General features: G+C 41.0%; 1 protein-coding gene across 2 annotated transcripts in view; it reads left to right on the top strand.

Moving 5' to 3' along the window:
- Window positions 1-14,582, top strand: part of LOC139367540 (family with sequence similarity 117 member Ab) — a 32,539-nt gene extending 17,957 nt beyond the window's left edge. The window contains exons 5-8 of one of the 2 annotated variants that reach the window (XM_071105787.1): window positions 1,001-1,117; window positions 7,898-8,060; window positions 8,720-8,879; window positions 11,476-14,582. In XM_071105787.1, the coding sequence (XP_070961888.1) occupies window positions 1,001-1,117; window positions 7,898-8,060; window positions 8,720-8,879; window positions 11,476-11,734 (699 nt within the window). In that variant the 3' untranslated portion in view covers window positions 11,735-14,582. The remainder of the gene's footprint in view (window positions 1-1,000; window positions 1,118-7,897; window positions 8,061-8,719; window positions 8,880-11,475) is intronic. The other variant, XM_071105786.1, reaches the window with a different exon arrangement.
- Window positions 14,583-19,594: the final 5,012 nt, after the last annotated feature.

The following is a 19,594-nucleotide window of genomic DNA, read 5'->3' as shown; positions in this document are numbered from 1 at the left end:
AGCATCGTCCGGGTTAAGGAGGGTTTGGCCGGTAGGGAAATCCTTGTCTCATCGCGCACCAGCGACTCCTGTGGCGGGCCGGGCGCAGTGAACCAAAAGAAAATGTATGTCTTTATGCAACAAATGTTATGCACCGAACTAATTTGTTCCTCTAATCAAACCGCATCGAATCATTTTAAACAAAAATATATTTTTTCTGTATAGGAGCCCATGGATCTAGATACGAGTCGAATAGTCTTGAAAAGGAAAGATACACAATGAACATGACCCTTCTATAGGCCTTCAACCCATATGCACTGCATTATCGTCATTGTGCAAGGAGAGAAGGAAGTATGGGCCAATACACACTCCAGAAATAGGCCTACTCTCATCAAAACATATGAAGACTAGAAATAAGCAAGGTAATAGTTATAATATATTGTAAAATATATCAAACCTGGGTTCAAATGGAAAATTACTATCTTTCAAATTCTCTGAGTGTTTGCTTGAGCCTGCCTATTGCCGGATAGGCTGGATTTGTACTTTTGGTATGGTTCCATTGCTCTAGGTTAACTCACTCATGCACAACTAAAGCTTTGACCGATTTCCACTACTAGGCTTATTTAAACCTGGGTTCTTAATTTACAAACATTTCCAAAGTTTAGTCACTAACTGATAACTCGGAGGATGTGTACTGGGAGCGATATGTCATTTTTATGTGCTTTATCTGTTTGCATGGTGTGTGTGTGTGTGTGTGTGTGTGTCTTGTCTGTTTGTGTGTCCATACTTGCATGTTGCAAGTGTCAGTTTGGTGTACCTATGCCCTACGCTTGCTTGTTTGTCTATGCCAATGTTTTGTTTACTCTATGCATTGCACATACATTATGAATGTGTACTTTATGTCCTACTGTATTGTTCTGTTGTCTCGTTTTACTGTAGTCTTCCACTGAATGTCAGTCAATTTTGAAGTATGAATTAAATTTATTAAATCAGTTGATGCCTCTCTTTTTTTCTCCCCCAGCCTATCCCACCCACCCCCCTGTACAAGCTAACCCCTCGTCTGCGCCGCAGCGTGGAGGGCCTCAACCAGGAGCTGGAGGGCATGTTCGTGTGCCAGCCGCCCCACCACCAGTGCTGGGTAAGACATTTACATGTTTAGATTGTGCTAATTTCCATTGCAGCCCTACAATACTCACTCCTCAAGGGAAATCTATTCTTGATATTGCGATTATCCATCTCGTTATCTTACCTGTTTTCCTGAATTAGTTCTTAGTTTAAAAATAAATATATATTTCACCCCCTTTTTCTTCCCAATTTTGTGATATCCAATTGTGATCCAATTACGATCTTGTCTCATTGCTGCAACTGTGAAGCTCGAGTCATGCCTTCTCCGCCAAACCGCACTCCTTAACACCTGCCCGCTTATCCCGGAAGCCAGCCGCACCAATGTGTCGGAGAGAACACAGTTCAACTGGCAACACAAGTCAGCGTGCATGTGCCTGGCCTGCTGCGTTAGTTACATCCTGGCCGGCCAGACCCTCCCCTAACCCGGACTACGCTTGTGCGCCGCCTCATGGTTCTCCCGGTCGGCTGCCTGGGATCAAACCCCGGTTGTTGGTGATCAGGCTGTTGACACTGTTGTGTCGTCGGCAAACTTAATGGTGTTAGTTGTGCATGGCAATGCAGTCATGGGTGAACAGGGAGTACAGGAGGGGACTGAGCACACACCCCTGTGTTGCCCCCGTGTTGAAGATCAGCGTGGCAGATGTGTTACCTACCTTACCACCTGGGGGCGGCCCGCCAGGAAGCCCAGGATCCAGTTGCAGAGGGAGGTATTTAGTCCCAGGGTGCTTAGTGCCTTCAAAGCTCATCACTAAACTATCTGTCACTTCAAGAGTTGTTTCAACAGGTTTGCAGAAAATCTCAATCCTAAACAGAATGTTTAAATATAGCTGCAAGTAGCAATAAGAGGTGCTGGCTTATGTGCAGGCTGAGAGGAAGCATGGCAGCATTATACACAATTCTAAACAAAGATGCAATTTTCTAATCTTTGGATGTATTGCTTTTCTCAAATGTACTAGAGACAGGCATGATTAACATACATTCTGAGTTTTTTGATTTAATAATCTTGTATTAAACAAATCAATATTTGAGATTCTTCAAATAGCCACCCTTTGCCTTGATGACAGCTTTGCACACTCTTGGCATTCTCTCAATCAGCTTCGAGGTACTCACCTGGAATGCATTTCAATTAATAGGTCTGCCTGAAGTTAATTTGTGGAATTTCTTTCGTCAATGCGTTTGAGCCAATCAGTTGTGTTGTGACGGGGGGGTGTGATAGCCCTATTTGGTAAAAGACCAAGTCCATATTATGGGAAGAACAGCTCAAATTAGCAAAGAGATGACAGTCCATTACTTTAAGACATGAACATTAGTCAATGCAGAACATTTCAAGAACTTTAAGTTTCTTCAAATGCAGTCGCAAAAAACTGGCTCATGAGGACCGCCACAGGAAAGGAAGACCCTGCTGCACAGGATAAGTTCATTAGTTACCAGCCTCAGGAATTGCAGCCCAAATAAATTATTAATAGGTCAAGTAACAGACGCATCTCAACATCAACTGTTCAGAGGAGACTGTGAATCAGGCCTTCATGGTCGAATTGCTGCAAAGAATCCACTACTCAAGGACACCACTAAGAAGAAGAGACTTGCTTGGGCCAAGAAACACAAGCAATAGACATTAGACTCGTGGAAATCTGTCCTTTTGGTCTGATGAGCCCAAATGTAAGATTTTTGGCTCCGTCCGCCATGTCTTCGAGATGTTTTTTGACAGGTCATTACAAACATTTCCTCTAATGTTAACGGGGAAAAATGACAGGCACAAGCAAGAGTATGAACGAGTCGCAGAAGAAAAATTTAAGTGACAAGTGGAATTTGATTCCATCAAACACAGGGAATGGATGGATATAGTAGACAGATCCTCAGGTGGGTGGGGAATGCGCGTTGCTATGCTGATCTGTAAGACATTTTGCATGCCGAACAACCCCAGGCAGTATCAGTAGCCTAGTTAAGCTGTGCTGCTTGGTGCGCGGCATGTTCAGCATTCAAATGGCTTGAGCAATATTAGGCTTTATTAGTTGAGATGAAACCAATGTAATTTGATAGGTTAGTTATCAAATGCACTGTTAAAAATGTTTTACCTGAATACAATTAAGGTACAGGAGACAACTTATCTGGCTATAGCCTACCTGCTAATCGGGGCTTACACTAGATTTAATTTCTATTAAGTTTCACCAGCAGTTTTGTTTTACAAAATCTGTATATGGCCATTTTTAGATATACAGGGTAAAGTTGATAATTTCATGACGAGGACAGCAATCACTTGTGTGAGCCCGGTCGAAGTGGGTGGAGAAGTGAAGCTCACTCTGTCAAACCCCCTCCCCAAACCGATAGTGGAGTAGAAGATGCCCGCTAGTCTCCTTGATGGCTTAGCTCCGGTGACTGCATGCACCATAGTCATTGAGATGCGGTGTTGGTGAACTGATGATCTCCGTGTGTATTTCCAACCGTAAAGCATGGAAGATGAGGTGTTATGGTGTGGGGGTGCTTTTCTGGACGCTGTCTGATTTAATTAGAATTCAATTTACGCTCACCACAGCATTCTGCAGCGATACGCCATCCCATCTGGTTTGCGCTTAGTGGGACTATCATTTGTTTTTTCAACAGGACAATGACCCAACACACCTCCAGGCTGTGTAAGGGCTATTTGACCAAGAAGGAGAGTGATAGTGCTAAATCAAATGACCTGGCCTCCACAATCACTTGACCTCAACTCAATTGAGATGGTCTGGGATGAGTCGGACCACAGAGTGATGGTAAGCAGCCAAAAAGTCCTCAGCATATGTGGGAACGCCTTCAAGACTGTTGGAAAAACATTCCAGGTGAAGCTGGTTGAGAATGCCAAGTGTGCAAAAGCTGTCAAGACAATGGGTGGCTATTTGAAGAATGTCAAATATATAAAATATATTTTGATTTGTCTAACACTTGTTTTGTTTACTACATGATTCCATATGTTATTTAATAGTTTTGATGTATTCAACCTTATTCTACAATGTAGACAATAGTAAAAATACAGAAAAACCCTTGAATTAGTAGGTGTCTGAACTTTTGACTGGTACTGTATATATGTGTCTTGTGGGTGTGTGTCGGGTCAGTGCATGATAGTTTGGGTACCATTAATATTGTATCCTATAGCTTTTTTCAAACATAGTAAAGACTAACATGATAAACTTATTCTGAGTTTGGAGTCCATCATATACGGCTTGTGAGAAGATTTTAGGAAAAATCCAAGATGGCAGATCTTATGGGTCCTTGAGGAAAATGTATTCCTTACGTTTTGTTGTATGTGTAACAAGGTGGCGGGGCGGACCCTTAATCATTTATGTTTATGATACAAAGATGTCTAACGTTTGAGGGTTGTCAGAGAAATTCTATAGGAAGAGAGACTGCAGATTCTTTCAAACATCAATTTATACGATTTGCAAAAATGAAGCAATCAACCATCACCAAGAATGGTATAGAGTTGAAAAGCTTAACAAACATAGTTGGGTCTCTGCTTTTATAGAAAAAGTACAACATATTTTGTCTACGTGGCAGTTTAGCAGATTGGGGAAACCTGGGTGGAACATAGTGTAAAAGGTGATTTGGATTGTCTGTGCAAATTAAGATGGCACGAGGGCTCAACCGTATGTCTCGCATGCTGCGGTCGCACCTAAATGGTTCTTAGTCATAAGACTGGGCGTATAGCTAAGTCACTCAAAGAAAAGTTTGCATCAGGTTACAAAAAACACTGGAATATAACGAGACTATTCTTTAAGCAGTAACATGAGATAGCATGACTAATTACAGTTGAAGTCGGAAGTTTACATGCATTTAGGTTGGAGTCATTAAAAGTCGTTTTTCAACCACTCCACAAATGTCTTGTTAACAAACTATAGTTTTGGCAAATCGATTAGGACATCTACTTTGTGCATGAAACAAGTAATTTTTCCAACAATTGTTTAGACAGATTATTTCACTTTATAATTCACTGTATCACAATTCTAGTGGGTCAGAAGTTTACATACACTAAGTTGACTGTGCCTTTAAACAGCTTGGAAAATTCAAGAAAAAAATGTCATGGCTTTAGAAGCTTCTGATAGGCTAATTGACATCATTTGAGTCAATTGTACCTGTGGATGTATTTCAAGGCCTACCTTCAAACTCTGTGCCTCTTTGCTTGACATCATAGGAAAATCAAAAGGATTCAACCCAAAATTGTAGACCTCCACAAGTCTGGTTCATCCTTGGGAGCATTTTCCAAACGCCTGAAGGTACCATGTTCATCTGTACAAACAATAGTACGCAAGTACCTTGGACCTTGTGAAGATGCTGGAGGAAACCGGTGCAAAAGTATCTATATCCACAGTAAAACGAGTCCTATATCGACATAACCTGAAAGGCTGCTTAGCAAGGATAAGCCACTGCTCCAAAACTGCCATAAAAAGCCAGACTACGGTTTGCAACTGCACATGGGGACAAAGATTGTACTTTTTGGAGAAATGTCCTCTGGTCTGATGAAACAAAAATAGAACTGTTTGGCCATAATGACCATCGTTATGTTTGGAGGAAAAAGGGGGATGCTTGCAAGCTGAAGAACACCATCCCAACCGTGAAGCATGGGGATGGCAGCATAATGTTGTGGGGATGCTTTGCTGCAGGAGGGACTGGTGCACTTCACAAAATAGATGGCATCATGAGGGAGGGAAGTATGTGGATATATTGAAGCAACATCTCAAGATGTCAATCAGGAAGTTAAAGCTTGGTTGCAAAAGGGTCTTCCAAATTAACAATGACCCCAAGTGTACTTCCAAAGTTGTGGCAGAATGGCTTAAGGACAACAAAGTCAAGGTATTGGAGTGGCCATCACAAAGCCCTGACCTCAATCCCATAGAAGATTTGTGCACAGAACTGAAGAAGCATGTGCGAGCAAGGAGGCCTTACAAACCTGGCTCAGTTACACCAGCTCTGTCAGAAGGAATGGGCCAAAATTCACCCCAACTTATTGTGGGAAGCTTGTGGAAGGCAACTCTCACCGTTTGACCCAAGTTAAACAATTCAAAAGCAATGCTACCAAATACTAATTGAGTGTATGTCAACTTCTGACCCACTGGGAATGTGATGAAAGAAATAAAAGCTGAAATAAATTATTCTCTCTACTATTATTCTGACATTTCACATTCTTAAAATGAAGTGGTGATCCTAACTGACCTTTTGACAGGGAATATTTACTAGGATTAAATGTCAGGAAGTGTGAAACTTTGTTTAAATGTATTTGGCTAAGGTGTATGTAAACTTCTGACTTCAACTGTATGTGTGTTCTCAATTAAATTTATGGAATTTTATATGACATTTCCTTCATTTTGAGACTGTCTCAACTTAATAGAAAATGACTTACAAACATGTTCATTAAACAAGCATTAACACGAGGGAAAGACTTCCTTACACTTAATATATCGCAATTGAAGATGACTTCTGTTGACATTGAGTTTCAACCCTTGCCCTTGATAATGTCTCTCACCTAAGCTGCCAGTGTCCTTTACAGTCCATTATGCCTTGTCCATTTTCCTACAAGTACACCAGCAGTGTGAGAGAAGTTGGACCAGGATCTCTCTCCATGCTCCCTCCACATGGACTCATGTCGCACTCTATAGAAGTGGTACAGGACAGCCCCGTAGTGAACTGAATTTTCCAGACTGTTAATCCATACAAATGATTTACTCTATGACCAATTCTTAATCTTACCAATATATTTATACAGATTTCTAGATCAAATGTCAAAAGAATACACCGTTTAAACAATTTTCCCCCCAAATTGGCTTATACTCCTATTATCTTGGCGATCTCGCTGCAATGTTAGAGTCAGGGAGTTAAAGGGCCAATCCTTAGGGAGACATCCCGACCATACAGCAGACCCAATCTGGTGAGATTTGTATCAAAACAAAGACCAGAACAACCAAAACAACAGTAATACACATCACTCAAGGTGGGGAAAACTTCAATCCATTTGGAGTAAATGTCAACCATTACCAATATATTTTTCCCTTTTACGGGCAGGCATGTGAAGAAAATCTATTTGTATATTTACCGACAGGCCCCAGTGGACCGGTATTTAAAAAACAATACTGCCTGTTAAATAAAAAATAAACAAATTCGACTAGATCAAATTAGAATTACAACTCTTTAACTCCATAAGGAAATAATTATATCCCATAAAGTATTGGTAAAATGGACTAGACAGTTGTCCCTCATCCGGCCGTAGGGGGAACTCCCAAATAAGTAATGCCTGGCCATTTATTTGTTTTTGCCATACGTTTTACCCCACACCAGCACGCACACACGACTCACCTATAATGAATATTTGTTAAGTGGTGTTAATACTATGTTGGATTTATTGTGTGGGGTCTTTTTTAATTTGGTTATAAACTGGGTACGTAGAATGATGGAAATGTTTGAAATATTTATAAATGGTTTCTGGAGGTACAGGGAAAGAACACACTTAATGGGGTTGAATGGCCTTTGTTCTGACTTCCTGTTGATGCCCGACACCCTCACTAGAAAAACTGGAGACATTGGGTGAGATCTAAATGGCTATGTAAACGCTAGTAATTAGAAGTTTATAATTTTGGACTAGTAATTAGAAGTTTATAATTTTGTAATAGTCCTATGTGTGGACCACGAGAAGGACAGAGAGAGTGCTACCCCTGAATGGCGATATTGTGACAAAAGTGGAACAATAGTAAGAATTCCATCAGAAACAATGAGGTATTCACTCGTCCTGTTGTCCAGTGTATTCACTGCATTCATTTGTCTCTCTCAGATTCTGGAGGTTCCTGACGGCCACAGGGCTCCAGTTCCACCACTGAGCTGCAGCAGTGGCTCCCAGAGCGACCCCTCCACCACTCCCCTCTCCCCCACACCCTCACCCTGCTCCTCTTTCTCCCCCTCTTCTGTAGAAGACCTACCTGTGAATCAAGACCCAGGTCAGTCTCTCCCTAATATAGCCCTGTAACATCAACAGTGCAGTGTTATGTTCAGTACTGTACACACAAACTTGTTCAGTAAGATGCACACAAACCTGCAATGTTACAATGTTTTGTAATTAAAAACTGTGTTCTTATTGGACAGGTTCAGGGTGTACCTCCCGGGTTTATCTGTTTCAAAACTTTAACGCCATACTGAACAAGACCCATTTGGTTTATCAACATAAAATTGAGTAATACCAGGCTGGAAAAGCTAAATTGGCTATAAATGGTTGAGACAGTTTCCACAGTAATGGTGCCTCTTTACAATGACGTGATACAACTTTGATACAACATTTCCACTTGTTGTAGCATGAAATGCATGCACCAGAAACAGGGCACACTTTGTGAGATATCAGCAAGCTGTCTGCTTGGCTAGCTATCTAGCTGCTTTGCTAAACACATTATGTCAGCGCACTGTTCTGATTGGCCAGTCACAAGTCTTTAGCTAAGATTTCACATGTTGAACCTTGGAAACCCCAGCTAGACCATTCAGATCAAGCAAACTGCATAAAACCGTCTCGGGTGCTGTATCTGAACTGGGCAACAGTGATAGGAATTTAGAAACACAGATATTGGACCTATTCAGATATTGGACCTATTCTCACACCACGCTTCAGGTGTGGCGGAGGGTGCAGAGCTGTGTCTCCTGTCATCCCAGGGTGGGTGGGAGCCATCCCCCTTGCTGCTCTCCTCCTCGCCCCGGCCCAACAAGAGCTACTGCTTCCAGAGGGAGCCCCCCGAGGGCTGCGAGAAGGTCCGCGTGTGTGAGGAGACCAGGTAGGTTCTCGCAAGTACAAGCACACACATGCGTAATTGTTTGATGTGCACAGAAACGTACATGCCCACACAAATGTAAATACACACTAACGTGTGTGTATGGACAGATGTATGCTTTGGTACATAGATAAATACAAAACATTCTGACTTGCATGCATTTATTCCAAAAAGCTTATGAACAGTAACATATGGCTTCTTAGATTGAGTCTGCACTGACCCCCAGTGGTTTCAAAGTTATTGGAGACTGGGTGTGTCAATATCACAGTGTTCATATGATCATGAAAATCCTGAAAAAGTAATGGAATTTTAAAATGGTGTTTCCCAGTCCTGGAAAAGTTTTAGAAAATAATAAAATCCTAAAGGTAATGGAAATTAATAATTATTATTTTAAATATTTTATCAATAAAATAAAAATCAACATCTGCCTGGATCGGAATAACACTTTAGCTCGTCTGTATTTGCACGCATCGCCTGCATGTGTGCGAGACGAGTGGGCCGTTGCTCAAGGAGAGAGAGCGAGTCAGACATTTCAGCAGCAGATAGGCATAGCCTATAAAACATGATAAACAGACTAACTAGGTTCAAATCAAATTTATTTATATAGCCCTTCGTACATCAGCTGATATCTCAAAGTGCTGTACAGAAACCCAGCCTAAAACCCCAAACAGCAAGCAATGCAGGTGTAGAAGCACGGTGGCTAGGAAAAACTCCCTAGAAAGGCCAAAACCTAGGAAGAAACCTAGAGAGGAACCAGGCTATGTGGGGTGGCCAGTCCTCTTCTGGCTGTGCCGGGTGGAGATTATAACAGAACATGGCCAAGATGTTCAAATGTTCATAAATGATCAGCATGGTCCAATAATAATAAGGCAGAACAGTTGAAACTGGAGCAGCAGCACGGCCAGGTGGACTGGGGACAGCAAGGAGTCATCATGTCAGGTAGTCCTGAGGCATGGTCCTAGGGCTCAGGTCTTCCGAGAGAGAGAATTGGAGAGAGCACACTTAAATTCACACAGGACACCGAATAGGACAGGAGAAGTACTCCAGATATAACAAACTGACTCTAGCCCCCCGACACAAACTACTGCAGCATAAATATTGGAGGCTGAGACAGGAGGGGTCAGGAGACACTGTGGCCCCATCCGAGGACACCCCCGGACAGGGCCAAACAGGAAGGATATAACCCCACCCACTTTGCCAAAGCACAGCCCCCACACCATTAGAGGGATATCTTCAACCACCAACTTACCATCCAGAGACAAGGCTGAGTATAGCCCACAAAGATCTCCGCCACGGCACAACCCAAGGGGGGGTGCCAACCCAGACAGGATGACCACATCAGTGAATCAACCCACTCAGGTGACGCACCCCTTCCAGGGACGGTATGAGAGAGCCGCAGTAAGCCAGTGACTCAGCCCCTGTAATAGGGTTAGAGGCAGAGAACCGGCCAGGCAGAGACAGCAAGGGCGGTTTGTTGCTCCAGAGCCTTTCCGTTCACCTTCCCACTCCTGGGCCAGACTACACTCAATCATATGACCCACTGAAGAGATGAGTCTTCAGTAAAGACTTAAAGGTTGAGACTGAGTTTGCGCCTCTGACATGGGTAGGCAGACCGTTCCATAAAAATGGAGCTCTATAGGAGATAGCCCTGCCTCCAGCGTTTGCTTAGAAATTCTAGGGACAATTAGGAGGCCTGCGTCTTGTGACGTTGCCAAATCAAAACATATCTTGTACCCTCTAGTTAAGTGTTTAGCTATTAGCATGTATTAAAATGTTTTCATGTCCTTAAAAAGCGTATCACCGACACTCACGAATAAGGCCATACAAAGTTGATGTACTTTTTTGAACGATTCACATGATTCATTTAAACAATTATTTTCGATGAAACAAACAATTCACTTCACCATTGTATTAGTTGGTATTCGGTTTAATTGCATTGAATCTAATCATCTGAATCAAAATAATTTGAATTGTGAACATTCATTTTAGTAAAAAATAATTAATGTAGCCTTTCTTTTGGATTATGTTGGTTCAAAACTTGTATATGCTTCCAGTTGATTTGGGCATTTAACGTATGGGACGTTGCAATAGATGCTAGTCAGCCTGCAAAGTAAACACTTCTAAGATAAATATGACTAATCTAGAAAAGGAACATTTCTGGGCTTGCTTCAGCTGAATAAAAATATTTCTAGCCTACCATAGCCATTTGATCTTTGATATATTGAATACGCTAATTATTTGTTTTACATCAAGGTAGCTCTCCAGAGTGAGGGTTGACCACATGTTTCGTACTGTTGCCTAACAGGTATTCTACTTTGTGGGGGGTTAAGTGCCTAACTCCACGACAAGAGATGGTACATGGGATCAGAGAGCAGACAGACACTGAGCAGCCTCCCAGTGTCGATACCACATTACGCATACTTTTTTACACTGTACTTCAGAGACGCACGCCGTCAATTGTTGGTCATGGAAATTTGGTTAAAAGGAAAAGTCATTCAATTCCATTTGTCAATGTGTACGAACCCTGATATCAGGTCGACTGACATATTTGAACAGTTTGTGATCCTGCTCCTAACAACCATCTCTTTCTGTCCCACAGCTTTCCACACCTAGCCCAGTCCTCGCTCCTCTTCTCCTCCTGCCCCGACCCCAACAAGGTGAACTTCATCCCCCACGGCGTCTCTGCATTCTGCCCGGTCAGCCTGCTCAAGCCCTTGCTCCCATCCATGGACCTGCTGTTCCGCAGCCTGGCTGTGGCCCCAGCCACGGGCTGCTCTGGCCAGGGTGCAGACCCCTACCAGGCCCCCTCGCCTGGGTACCTGGGGCCTCACCCCGACTCGGTCACCACTGCCATGTAAAAGAGGCTACATTAAAGGGGGAAATGTCAAGGCAGCGGTATGTTTTGAAAACTACATTACACATCATGAGGACTTCTTGGTTACTCTCCCCAGCCTTGTTGATTGTGGCCCCCCCAAATTAAACACAATGTTTCAAAGTGCTCGAAGACAGCCTTTTTACCAACCATGCTCCAGTTTAGTAAGAGTTTACAAACTTGTTACTGTTGACCAAAAATGTCAGGGAATCTTTTTTGGACAGTAGTGGCTTCCATTTTCATTTCTCTTGTCTTCATCATAGCTTTTTTAAAGTGTCATTGGCTGTGCTCTGACTCTTTTTTTTTTTTTTTTTTTTTCTCCCCTTATCCGTATTGAAAAGACATGACACACCAGCTGACTTTTGGCCTTTAACCTTGGGTGCCAACCACAGTCGCTGCCACATTGAAAGTGGTCTGAAATGTATTAACTTGTGGACCAATAGCCACTGAGAGGCAAGCATACTTTTATAAAAGGATCAATTTATTTGGTCATTTTTGTTAGAAAAGAAAATGTAAAAAAAATGACAAGAAGAAGAAATAGACAATGTGTGAGGTTATGTTATTTGCTTGAATCAGTCCCCAAGATGACATTTGCTTTTTTAGAACAGATCGGTCCATAAGGGTTTCGAATCGGAACATAATTAGATTTTCTATGTTAGGATGGTACATATAACACTGCGAGTCATTGGCTTGTCAATGGCGATAGTCATTTTTGCAACAATTCTGATCTTTTGTATTAATGTTCATTAGTCCCTATCTTATGATGCTCAAAAGACACTGCGTTGCTTCAACATTTGGTAGGATGGTGTAGGGTAGTCTTGTCGCTTTGACCAAACTACTAACCATCTTTTATTCTCTGGAAGAGCAATGTTTCCTATGATTTTTCTAGGGGACGATGCTTCACCCCTCACTTTATGCACATTGAACTCGACATTGAACTGGTTTTGGATTTTAGGAGCCTGTTGGCCCACTTCTCTTTTAATGGTGATTCAGATTTTCCCTCTCTTTGTATGTAAGGTGTCTTGGGAAAGCTTGTACTCTTTGGAAATGTAATGTTCTGCTCTGGATTAGTTTGTGTATTGTAGAAAAAGGCTGCTGTCAAATACCAGTTAATTATTTAAGTTATTAGAAAAGGAGGCAAATGTTCTTCACCAAAATCTGGTTGCTTTTAGTATTTAAAGATATTTATATAGAATTTTCAATTGAAAAAAACTTTTTTAACCTTAAAGTAACACACACATGCAGATGTATTTTTTTTCCCCCTTAACCATCTTAGTGTTCTCATACAAGGCATGACAAATCAGTTTGCCACATTTGTGTTAAGTGGAACATAGTGCTCGATGAATTATATTTTTCTTTCTTGCATGCTTTTTAATTATTTTTCTAATAGCCTAGTTTTATATAGGTAATAAGATGAGTCTTGGTGACTAGTTTTCCTTTTTTCCCCTGCTTTTCCTCGTGATGGTGAAAGAAGACATTTCTAGAAGTTTGGTGCTATTTCTGTTAAAGTTTAGTGCCTCTATTTTTTGTTTCAAATAAGGCGATGTATACATGTTAATCAGAGCATAGCTCTTCTAGTTGTGTATATATGTGTATAGCTCCGTGGGGACTCTTACGACACTGACTACCTATGTAGTGGTCTAGAGTCATCTGATCTCGTTGGTAAATGTTGATGATTTTCTTGATGTTTATTTTTTTTCTTCCTCTACCAAGGTTACAAGATCAAGTTAATTGAGAATCTTTGCACAAAGTGACAGCTATTTCTTTCCATTTGAAATTTCTATTGTTTATTTTGTACTTTAGAGTAACCTTGTTTTGGTGTATGAATGTATTTTGGTGTATTTTTCAGTTATCTGCAACATAAGCTAAAGAAGGTTCAAAAGTATGTTCGGATGTTCATTTCAGTTCCCCACTCTGTCCGTTTTAGGTTAGGGGACTGACAAGCAAATTGTATTTGGGGGAATTATTATTTACTTCAAGGACAAGGTTTTACGTGGCAGCTATTTTATGTTTGAACACATTTCTGTGTAGTTATAGTTATTATTGAAATCGTTTTCAATGTTTTGGGGGAATTTCCCAGGTGTCATCTTTTCTATGGTTACATCCCAAATGGCACCCTCTTATGAAATAGGGTTCCATTTGGGACAGAAGCCTATGGTACCCCTACTTGGTTCTTATACAGGTGATTGACGATAAAATAGATTAGATTATAGACCGGCCAGTCTAGACACTCTTTGTACACTGCAATTTCCCACCTGTAACGCGCGCAGCGCACGCTTCCCAACATGTTTGGTTCTCCCATTATTAAAACCTATATTTGGGGGTGAACGGATCATCTAGCGCAACAATCATTGCTTTTATGTCCAAGACTCTGAAAAGCCACCCGGCATAAATGGTATGGTTTTTGATCAACCTGTTGATGAATTTAAAACGTGCCTTTTTGGGTTTTGGAGTAGTGGCTGCTCCGCCACCCATTATAAGCGCGCTCCGATTTTTCATTTTAGGAGATTCGTGTACTTTAATGGCTGAAACAATCCAGTAGCCTCAAGAAAGCCCAATAATTGTTGCTGTATAGATTTTTTTCGATAGGCATATTGATACTAGGCTATAATACATTTTTAAAAGTTTCTTTACGTTGCTGTCGAGTTAAAAGTCAAATGTAGGCATTGGCCTACTGTAAGAATTTATACACGGCTAGCTCCCATGGTTTTATTGTTAACACAGACAGGTGCTGCAACCTGCGACGATGACACAAATCTGATATGTTTGGTGCATAAATGAAGAAGCAGATGTGCGCTTCACCCAGGTCTGTAAGAATAAACATAACATAAAAATACACGTTTCTGTTAAATACATACATTACACACTATGGCTGCTAGGTTTTATGTCAACTATAGAGAAAAGGCGGGTCATGACAAATGAATTAAATATAGTTTATGTGAACTACAATAATTCAGATTTTTACATATGTATAGCCTTTCACAACACAGAAGTATTGATGGGAATAATTCCGCGTTTATATGCCAGTCGGAAATAGAAAAGTCAGACTTTTCTGATTAGTTAATAAATTGAACGAGGCACGTAATTAACTACAACCAGTTAGCAAGTCGAAAATGACCCCGTTCTAACTAGTACGTGAACGTGGTAAAAAGGTGGATAGACCAAATGTAAACCAACATGTCTGTAGAAGGTTGTCCAGTGGCTTCGTGAACATTCAATTGTCGTCCGACAAGCGCAGATACACATCCCCAAGCTCTGTGACAGTGCTGGTCAGAAAGAAAGCTAGCTGGCTGAATGCAGACAATAGACCAAAAATAGCAAAATGACAATCTGTTTCAGTAGCTATAGGTAGCTAGCTAACTATCTTGCTCGGTGTCATCTAAAATACCACACATTTATAAGTCGGTTCATTTGATTAATTATAGTAGGACATGCTTATGTGAAACTAGCCACAATAATGTAATTTGCGGTTCGCCTTCAAAATAAAAGGCCCTCTTTGAAAGTGATGCAGTGACACCAACAGAACACAACTGAAGCCTTTACACAAATAAAACCGTGGTAGCGCTGATTGCTGGACTTTGACTGTGGGGAGTCACCTCCCCAGTCACCCTATTGTGTGTATTGACATTCATATTGCACTGTACAGCCTTACCCCATTTCATTGATCCACAATCCATAGGTATCAGTCTATTCAGTACCCAAGCATGTAAATCTTGGTGGGGCAAACTCCCCTAAAATTTTTGCGGATTCATGTCAGCAAAGCCACTACACAACACTAAACAATACATTCATTGCGCTATACTGGTGACAAACAGTGCCCACAAACTGTTAGGGCTGACATAAAGCTGTCCCAAAAGCAGAGCTTTCTTTTCAGCACCATGGAGTGAATCCTTCCGACTTCTACACCTGGCTATCAGTGGAGCCTTGTCTGGCAGCTAAACAATTCATTCAGACTCATTTACTGCCTTTTAAAAAAGATGACTTACTTAAACAAATGTGATTTCTACTGACAATTGAGATGTACAAATTATGGCATAAGGGGACTATGAGCGCATAAGAGGCAATCAATTTTTTCGATTAAGACATTAGTGAGCTAGGACGGACGTAGTCAATATAACTATTTGGTCAGCACTTTTTAAATGTACAACGACAGAATTCACAACACTGGCCGTTTTTACAGTATTCTCCCTGTACACCAACAGTAGGATAAATAAAAGGGACATACAGTTGAAGTCAGAAGATTACATACGTAGGTTGGAGTCATTAAAACTCGTTTTTCAACCACTTAACAAACTATAATTTTGGCAAGTCAGTTAGGACATTTACTTTATGCATGACACAAGTAATTTTTCCAACAGTTGTTTACAAACAGATTATTTAACTTATAATTCACTGTATCACAATTCCAGTGGGTCAGAAGTTTACATACACTAAGTTGACTGTGACTTTAAACAGCTTGGAAAATTCCAGAAAATTATGGCATGGCTTTAGAAGCTTCTGATAGGTTAATTGACATAATTAGAGTTCATTGGAAGTGTACCTGTGGATGTATTTCAAGGCCTACCTTTAAACGCAGTGCCTCTTTGCTTGACGTCATGGGAAAATCAACAGAAATTAGCCAAGATCTCAGGAAAAAAATTGTAGACCTCCACAAGTCTGGCTCAACCTTGGGAGCAATTTCCAAATGTCTAAAGGTACCACGTTCATCTGTACAAACAATAGTACGCAAGTATAAACACCATGGAACAACGCAGCCGTCATACCGCTCAGGAAGAAGACGCGTTCGATCTCCTAGAGATGAGCATACTTTGGTGCGAAAAGTGCAAATCCATCCCAGAACAACAGCAAAGGACCTTGTAAAGATGCTGGAGGAAACCGGTACAAAAGTATCTATTTCCACAGTAAAACGAGTCCTATATCAACATAACCTGAAAGGCCGCTCAGCAAGGGTGAAGCCACTGCTCCAAAACCGCCATAAAAAAGCCAGACTACGGTTTGCAACTGCACATGGGGACAAAAAACATACTTTTTGGAGAAATATCCTCTGGTCTGATGAAACTGTTTGGCCATATTGACCATTTATGTTTTGAGGAAAAAGGGAGAGGCTTTCAAGCCGAAGAACACCATCCCAACCGTGAAGCATGAGGGTGGCAGTATCATGTTGTGGGGGTGCTTTGCTGCAGGAGGGCACTTCACAAAATAGATGGCATCATGAGGTAGGAAAATTGTGTGGCTATATTGAAGCAACATCTGAAGACATCAGTCAGGAAGTTAAAGCTTGGTCGCAAATTTGTCTTCCAAATGGACAATGACCCCAAGCATACTTCCAAAGTTGTGGCAAAATGGCTTAAGGACAACAAAGTCAAGGTATTGGAGTGGCCATCACAAAGCCCTGACCTCAATCCTATAGAAAATCTTTTGGCAGAACCGAAAAAGTGTGTGCGACCAAGGAGGCCTTCAAACCTGACTCAGTTACACCAGCTATGTCTTATTGTGGGACGCTTGTGGAAGGCTACCTGAAACATTTGACCCAAGTTAAACAATTTAAAGGCAATGCTACCAAATTCTAATTGAGTGTATGTAAACTTCTGAACCACTGGGAATGTGATGAAATAAATAAATAATTCTCTCAAATATTATTCTGACATTTTACATTCTTAAAATAAAGTGGTGATCCTAACTGACCTACAACAGGGAATTTTTATTAGAATTAAATGTTAGGAATTGTGAAAAACTGAGTTTAAATGCATTTGGCTAAGCTGTTTTTAAACTTCTGACTTGTTAGTTAGTAAGAGGTTGCATAGCAACAGCATCAACTTCCGGTAGACAGGCGAAATGCTAATACGCTCAACTGGAAGGATACCGTTTCCTTTACAGTATACTAAAATAACTAATAGTATGTAGTATATACTCATTAAGTATGTAATATACAGTATTATTTAATTTTTTTACATTGTTTGCAAACTGACATGTGACACGTATTAATGCAAAAATAAAGTTGTAAAAAATGTCCGGACTGACTGACCTTCATGTCTTAAAGTAATTATGGACTGTCGTTTCTCTTTGCTTATTTGAGCTGTTCTTGCCATAATATTGACTTGGTCTTTTACCAAATAGGGCTATCTTCTCTATACCAGCTCTACCTTGTCACAACACAAATGGTTGGCTCAAACACATTAATAAGGCAAGAAATTCCTCAAATGAACTTTTAACAAGGCACACCTGTTAATAATTGAAATGCGTCCCAGGTGACTAAATTATGATGCTGGTTGAGAGAATGCTAAGAGTGTGCAAAGCCATCATCAAGGCGAAGCGTGGCTACTTTGAAGAATCTCAAATCAAATACATTTTGATTTGTTTAATGCTTTTTTTGTTTACTACATGATTTCATATGTGTTATTTCATAGTTTTGATCTATTCACTATTATTCTACAATGTAGAAAATAGCAAAAAATAAAGAAAACCCTTTGAATGAGTAGGTGTGTCCAAACGTTTGACTGGTAGTGTGTATATATAAGAAGGAAAAATTACAAATCTTATCCCGTCTTAATCGTCCTCTGGAACATGGACATTCTGCGGTAATAAATACATAACCAACGTTCTCTATTAATACTAGTCCTCTGCAAATAGGGCCTAAATAATAACATTTCTTGCAGTAAAATTATACACCAAATGGGCTGGTGTGGTTACACGTGGTCTGCGGTTGTGAGGCCGGTTGAATGTATTGCCAAATTCTCTAAAATGACGTTGGAGGCGGCTTATGGTAGAGAAATTAACATTTACATTTTCTGGCAACAGCTTTGGTGGACGTTCCTGCAGTCAGTATGCCAACTGCACGCTCCCTCATACTTGAGACATCTGTGCCATTGGCCTTTTACTATCCATAGCACAGGGTGTTGTTTAATCATCTTCTTAATGCGCCACACCTGTCAGCGATGTAAACAAATTTGTGCACAACATATTTTAGAATGAAGCTTTTTGTGATCATGGAACAATTCGGGGATCTTTTATTTCAGCTCATGAAATATAGGACCAAAACTTTACATGTTGCGTTTATGTTTTTGTTTAGAATACATTGTCTAAGAGCGACATGCTGCCACCAGCCATGTGTGCATGCCATGCAAGCACATAGTGCATGGTCCCATGTGTGATGTGCCCAAGAACACCAAGGTAACCTGCCTAAATGACTACCGACCGTAGCAGTCACGTCTGTAGCCATGAAGTGCTTTGAAAGACTGGTCATGGCTCACATCGACAACATCATCCCAGAAACCCTAGACCCACTCCAATTTGCATACTGCCCCACAGATTCATAGATGACGCAATCTCTTTTGCACTCCACACTGCATTTTCCCACCTGGACGAAAGGAACACAATACGTGAGAATGCTGTTAATTGACAACAGCTCAACGTTCAACACCATAGTGCCCTCAAAGCTCATCACTAAGCTAAGGACCCTGAGGCTAAACACTTCCCTCTGAAACTGGATCCTGGACTTCCTGACGGGCCGCCCCCAGGTGGTAAGGGTAGGCAACAACACATCTGCCACTAAAAAGTGTTGTTCTGATTAAATAAGCAATAAAACTGGTCTTCTTTAGACTAGATGAGTATCTGGAGCAACAGCATACTACTATTTTTTTTAAGTGTTACTGGGCTACCTTCAGACGAGAATTGTGTTCGTGAGTCTTATCTTTCCATAGATGGGTCATATTAGGTTTGGACGCTACAGACGTTTTCTTGAGAAGACCGATATTTGGAATGTCTCCTGCTCTGACAAACACTGCAGTGAATTTCACATCGACTATAAGGCGTTGAAACGGCTTAATGGTAGCTTCCATGTTATTTA

Source organism: Oncorhynchus clarkii, chromosome 16 (assembly GCF_045791955.1).
Source record: "Oncorhynchus clarkii lewisi isolate Uvic-CL-2024 chromosome 16, UVic_Ocla_1.0, whole genome shotgun sequence".
Lineage (NCBI taxonomy): Eukaryota > Metazoa > Chordata > Actinopteri > Salmoniformes > Salmonidae > Oncorhynchus > Oncorhynchus clarkii.
This window is presented reverse-complemented; position numbering and strand designations above follow the sequence as displayed.